Genomic DNA, 5,158 nt, shown 5'->3' with positions numbered 1-5,158 from the left:
CCCAACCCCAACCCCAACCCCAACCCCAACCCCAACCCCAACCCCAACCCCAACCCCAACCCCAACCCCAACCCCAACCCCAACCCCAACCCCAACCCCTCGTATTTGGAGCAAGCCATTATCTTTCTTTTATAATTATAACAAGACCAAATCAATTTATCATTTAATCATATCATGCATAAAATGGAATGAAAGTGGGTTTAGGATTTGTCAAAGAATATATAAGAACAGGATTAGTTCATAAAAATTCGATGAGGATTGATGTCATATTATCGCAGCCGACCTCTTCGCTGGTCTCCTTTGCGATGACAAAGTCAAACAAGTTCACGAGGATGGTGAGACCGTCGATGCCGGTTTTGCGTTCATTGGCGATCCTTGTGACAAGAGGCTGGCTGTCATTCACATAACGCTACCAGATCCCATCGCATCCCATGATTATGAATTCGTCTTCACCGAGTTGGCGGGGGATTTCGGTTACGTCAGGCCTGCAGATAATGAGCTGCTGGTCGTAAGGCTTATTTTTCTGTTTTTTATAGTTGAAATCTCCAAAGCTTCTGGACAGATTCAAACCGCCATTCACTCTACCGTTCATGATCTCACCACCAGCTGCGGAAATCCTTTTCCGTTCGGTCTAATTCTAAGGCTTGTGGTCATATGAGAGAGGGACCGCATGGCCCTTGCGACAGAGGACGGCTCTGGAGTCGCCGGCATTGGCTGTGAAGATGCGATTGGGTGTAATAAGTACCACGCATGCTGTGCATCCGGTGCCTAAGGAAATGGTACTATCGTTGAAGCTTGCAGCATCTGATTTTTTTCTAATGATTTTGAGTTATTCTTCTCCCTCTTTGCTTTCGATGATCTCATCGATCTTCCTGAAGGTTTCGATGAGGGCCTCTTGGTATTTCTCTTCCTTGTACAGTTTGGATCCCTTCAATTGTGCGACGAAGATCCTCTAGACGAACTTGGAGACTTCCAGGCCTATTTCCCAACATTTTTACCTCCGTGGCCGTCGAAGACTCCGAAGATGGAGTTTCCGCTCCGATATCCAATTATGAGATGGCTGCATCCTCCATTGTTCGACGCCAGCCTAGCTTAATGTACTCCTACCTTGCATTTAACATCTCCCGAATTTTAGTTTCAATTTTGAGTTTTAAGCCTTGTAACGGGTCTTTTCTTTATTGGGTTGGGCTAGATATGGTCCCATTATTTAATGTGAATAATATAATGTAGAGTGATTAAGGAACTCTAAAGCAGTTCGAAGTGATAAAGAAGGTGGGTGAGGGCGCTTTCGGGCAAGTGTATCAGGTGCGTCGTAAGGTCGATAACTAGATCTACGCCTTGAAGAAGGTGCGTATGACCGGCATGAAGGAAAAGTAGAAAGAAAACGCCCTGAATGAGATCAGAATCCTCGCCTCTCTCGACGATGAGTATATCATCAAGTTCAAAGAGGCATTCTACGACAACCTCTCAGGATATCTCTGCATCGTCATGGAATTTGCCACCGGAGGTGATCTCATGCGCATCATCAACCAAAACCTAAAAGCGAGGACCAGGATCAAAGAAACCGATATCTGGAAAGCTCTCGTCGATATCACCCGAGGATTGAAGTCCCTCCATGATAAAAAGATTCTGCATCGGGACCTCAAAGCTGCAAACATATTCATCAGTGCGGATGGAACTTATAAATTGGGAGATCTCAATGTTTCAAAAGTGCTCAAAAAGGGACTCGCTTACACCCAAACAGGAACGCCGTACTATGCCAGTCCTGAAGTCTGGCAAGATCTTCCCTACGATATGAAAAGCGATATTTGGTCCTTGGGATGCGTGATATACGAAATGGCTGCCTTGTAACCGCCCTTCAAGGCGACAGATCTCCAAAGCTTGTATAAGAAAGTGAAAACGGGGGTTTTCAAGCCGATCCCAAGCAGTTACTCTTCCGAACTTTCCTAAATCGTCAACTCTATGCTCCGTTTAAAACCGAAGGACAGACCCTCAACCGAAGAGATCTTGAAGCATCCCGCCACCCAACGCACACAACCGGCGGTAGCTTGAACAACAATAGCGGTGACTATTCCGAGCCCTTGCTCAATACCATCAAATTTAACCCCTTCAACTTGAACGCCCTGAAGGGAAGGCTTCCAAAGGCTTCCTACGAAAACTAAGGAGGAAAATCAAATAGATAGTCTTTGGACAACCTCCACAGGGAAAGAGTATACTCAGCTTGTGGTACACGCAAGGCCTATTGTACATGCTACTTTATATATAGAATATTCACCCCAACCGGTCAAAAAAGCGCCATAAAAATAAAAGGAAAAACCCAATGTTCAGTTCCCTATCCTCCAAAGCAACCCCCCATGATGCTTCCCCCCAAGCCCACTCCTCGCAGAGCCGAATAATCCAAGAACTAAAGCAAATAATCAGGAGCTCGTTTGCGAAGGATCGGCCAAGAGGTCTTGGACTCTGGTCGGTATCCTCGTTCATCGAGCGTAAACAGATGACTATATTGATTTTATCTTGTAGTATTCATATAATTTAAATATCGATCCCACATGGAGTCTCCTGAGTTGGTCCTCTGTAACAAGACGGAGCGGGTGACGATATTCAAAATCCCCCTTTGTCCACCTCCAAGGGCTACTATCTGGACGATTGGAAGGAGATGATCTGGGAGGGGGGCGTAAAGGTGACGGAGAAGAATAGGATCATTAAAATTGCATTCATCGATAAAAACGGCAAGCTCTTTGGGTAGACCAAAGTCCCTCCCAATTATAAATAAGCCATCGTGAAGACCATCGACAGCTCGCGAGGATATGCTGTCAGATTGTAGAATCCAAAGGGAGGATATCTTTGGGTGGGAGTTGCGTTCAGGGATAGAAACGATGCCTTTGATTTTGGCGTTGTTTTCCAGGACGAAGCAAATCGCAATAAAATGTAAAAAGTGAACAATGTAGATCCGAGAATCCAAACATGCTCAAGGAGGAATTCGGAGAAAAGGTTGATTTTTCACTCAAACAAGGCGAAAAAGTGAAAATTAATGTCAATGCCGATTCAAAGAAACCCAAAAATAACAATCAGGATCATTCCCCGCATAGAAGTAAAACGATAGATTATAGTTAGTCCTTTTTCCTTTGATTTTGGCTTCCAGCAAGCTCCAAAGAAAGCAGAATAGCCTAAGCAGCCATCAAGTAACGACTGGGCAAGTTTCGACTTCGGTGGTAAGCCATCAGCCACTTCTACTTCTTCAAAGCCTGCAAGCAAGCCGGCCTCAAACAGCCAAAACCTTTTGGACTTTGATTGATAATGATTGTTGGGATAATGTGAATTCCAGTCAGATAGTTAATCTCTTGAGGAACATAGATGATATGTTCTCCGCATTAGTCTATATGGTTAGGATATCAGACTCTCACTCTGATGGGCCGGGTTCAATCCCCGGATGCGGAACTTTTTTATTTTTTAAAGATGGATAGGAATGGATCAAGTTTATATCATATTTATGGGGAAAGGATAGATTTGATTAAATTTTTGCTTGTTTGCAAAGCTGAAGGATTATGATTTGATCAATATAAATAAAGATAATAATAAAGATTCTCAAAAAGAAGACATTTAATCGAATAAAAATGATTAAAATGAAGGAATATATATACTTTTCAAAGGATCTTCTAAGTTTTCTATCGAAAACTTCATATTTCTTATGATGATGGTACACCTATGTCGTTTTATTCTTCAAGCTTATTTCGATTTGCTTTTTAATGAGCTTTAAGTCGTCATATTGGCCAGCTAATTTATGCCAGTAAGACTGTTTAGTTCTTAAGTTATAAGGTATTAATCGTCTATGGTTGTTAAGTTACGCATTTGTTGTACTTTTGAGCAGTAATTTTAAGCAAAGTTGGGTTGAATTCATCAGTCTTGCCCTTCGTATGGCAATAGAATCTATTTTGTTTTGGTGGAATTTCCTTGAATTATGATGCAAACCGACTGAAGCCTTGCTAACCCAACGTAAGATTTGATTTTTTGTTTCTTCTCTGTGTGTTTTTGCTTGTCTTAGTTGTCTTATGTACATATTTTTCGATAAATTCTAATTTTTATTGAAATGAAGGTGTTTATATGGTCCGATTTGATGAGATTTCGGACATATGCCACTATGGGCCAAAGTTACTCACTCTTCTCAGCTCATTAAAGCTATTTTTTGGTAACATTTTCCCTTGAAAGTTAAAGGCATTGTTTAAAAATTGAATATTGGATGCCCTTCGTGCGCTCTTCCCTGTAGTTTATTCGTTATGGATTGGAAGGATTTGCGTGTGTTGGCGAACTTGTGTTCTAAATATATATTTTTCTTATTTAAACCTTTCTGATTGACGTTAGATTGATTTTAGGAATCCATTCCGCTTTCTAACTTGTCCAAATTGTTGATGATCAGGTCTTCAATATCAGCCAAATGCTAGTTTTTGAATATCCTTTCCTCATGCCTTTGTTCAATGCCATAGCTATTGAAGTTCTATTCTTTTGTAAAGATAATGCATCTCTATGTTTTTTCTTCTTTTTCAATAAGGTTTGGGATGAATTTTTCCTTTCTTCTTCCTTACCCTTCTCAATGCTGCTATTGATGATCAGTATCTTCTGATTTGCTTTGAAATTTCGATTTTTTAAATTTTTCAAAAGTTGCTTCATGATTGAAGGTTTGACAGATTTCGTATTTGAGTCATGCAAAGAACTAACATGATCTTCAGAACGATTGCTGTTGATATAATTTTCGAAGTTATTGTTATTGAGAAGCTAATCTACAGTTTTTTCGACTTGCTGATGGATGTTATGACTGAGTCGGTTTAATTCCTCAACTTTGATATCATCTTATTCACCTAAGATTATGAGTCTCCGACATCCGCATTCAGTTCCTCTTCTGGATGTTGGATTATTCCACATTGGTGCGTGATCGTTGTGAGCTGCACTTCTTTTTGATGAAAATAGACCGAATCTTGATCTTGATTTTTTCGACATTATGGCGGAAGATGTTTCGATTGACTTTCCAGCCACTTCTAAACTGTATTCCTCTTCTTCCTTTGCATCTGAGGGGTCAGGTTAGACAGGGCACACATAGTCTGTATGCGGTCCTTAGAACCTATTCAACCGATAAAACTCATCAATCGAGTAAATATAGCCTCGT

General features: G+C 41.1%; 1 protein-coding gene and 1 non-coding gene across 2 annotated transcripts; both read left to right on the top strand.

Annotated features, from left to right (window-relative positions):
- The first annotated feature begins 670 nt into the window (after positions 1-670).
- Positions 671-1,851, top strand: LOC116268408 (uncharacterized). Its single transcript, XM_031650062.1, has 3 exons — positions 671-734; positions 920-1,097; positions 1,404-1,851. The coding sequence occupies exons 1-3, from the start codon at positions 671-673 to the stop codon at positions 1,849-1,851; spliced, it is 690 nt and encodes a 229-aa protein (XP_031505922.1).
- A 1,514-nt stretch (positions 1,852-3,365) lies between these two features.
- On the top strand, positions 3,366-3,438 carry TRNAE-CUC (transfer RNA glutamic acid (anticodon CUC)). The gene has a single exon. It is a non-coding gene; the product is annotated as a tRNA-Glu (tRNA).
- The last annotated feature ends 1,720 nt before the right edge of the window (positions 3,439-5,158 follow it).

Source organism: Nymphaea colorata, unplaced genomic scaffold (assembly GCF_008831285.2).
Source record: "Nymphaea colorata isolate Beijing-Zhang1983 unplaced genomic scaffold, ASM883128v2 scaffold0262, whole genome shotgun sequence".
Lineage (NCBI taxonomy): Eukaryota > Viridiplantae > Streptophyta > Magnoliopsida > Nymphaeales > Nymphaeaceae > Nymphaea > Nymphaea colorata.
Note: the sequence above shows the minus strand (reverse complement) of the source record. Positions and strands in the feature narration are given on the sequence as shown.

Bases quoted from the DNA above. Each gene is read 5' to 3' on its own strand.
- LOC116268408 (XM_031650062.1), top strand. From the start codon at position 671: ATGGCCCTTGCGACAGAGGACGGCTCTGGAGTCGCCGGCATTGGCTGT. The intron at 735-919 runs GTAATAAGTACC...TTCCTTGTACAG, and splicing joins CTGTGAAGATGCGATTGGGT to TTTGGATCCCTTCAATTGTG. The intron at 1,098-1,403 runs GTACTCCTACCT...GAATGAGATCAG, and splicing joins CGACGCCAGCCTAGCTTAAT to AATCCTCGCCTCTCTCGACG.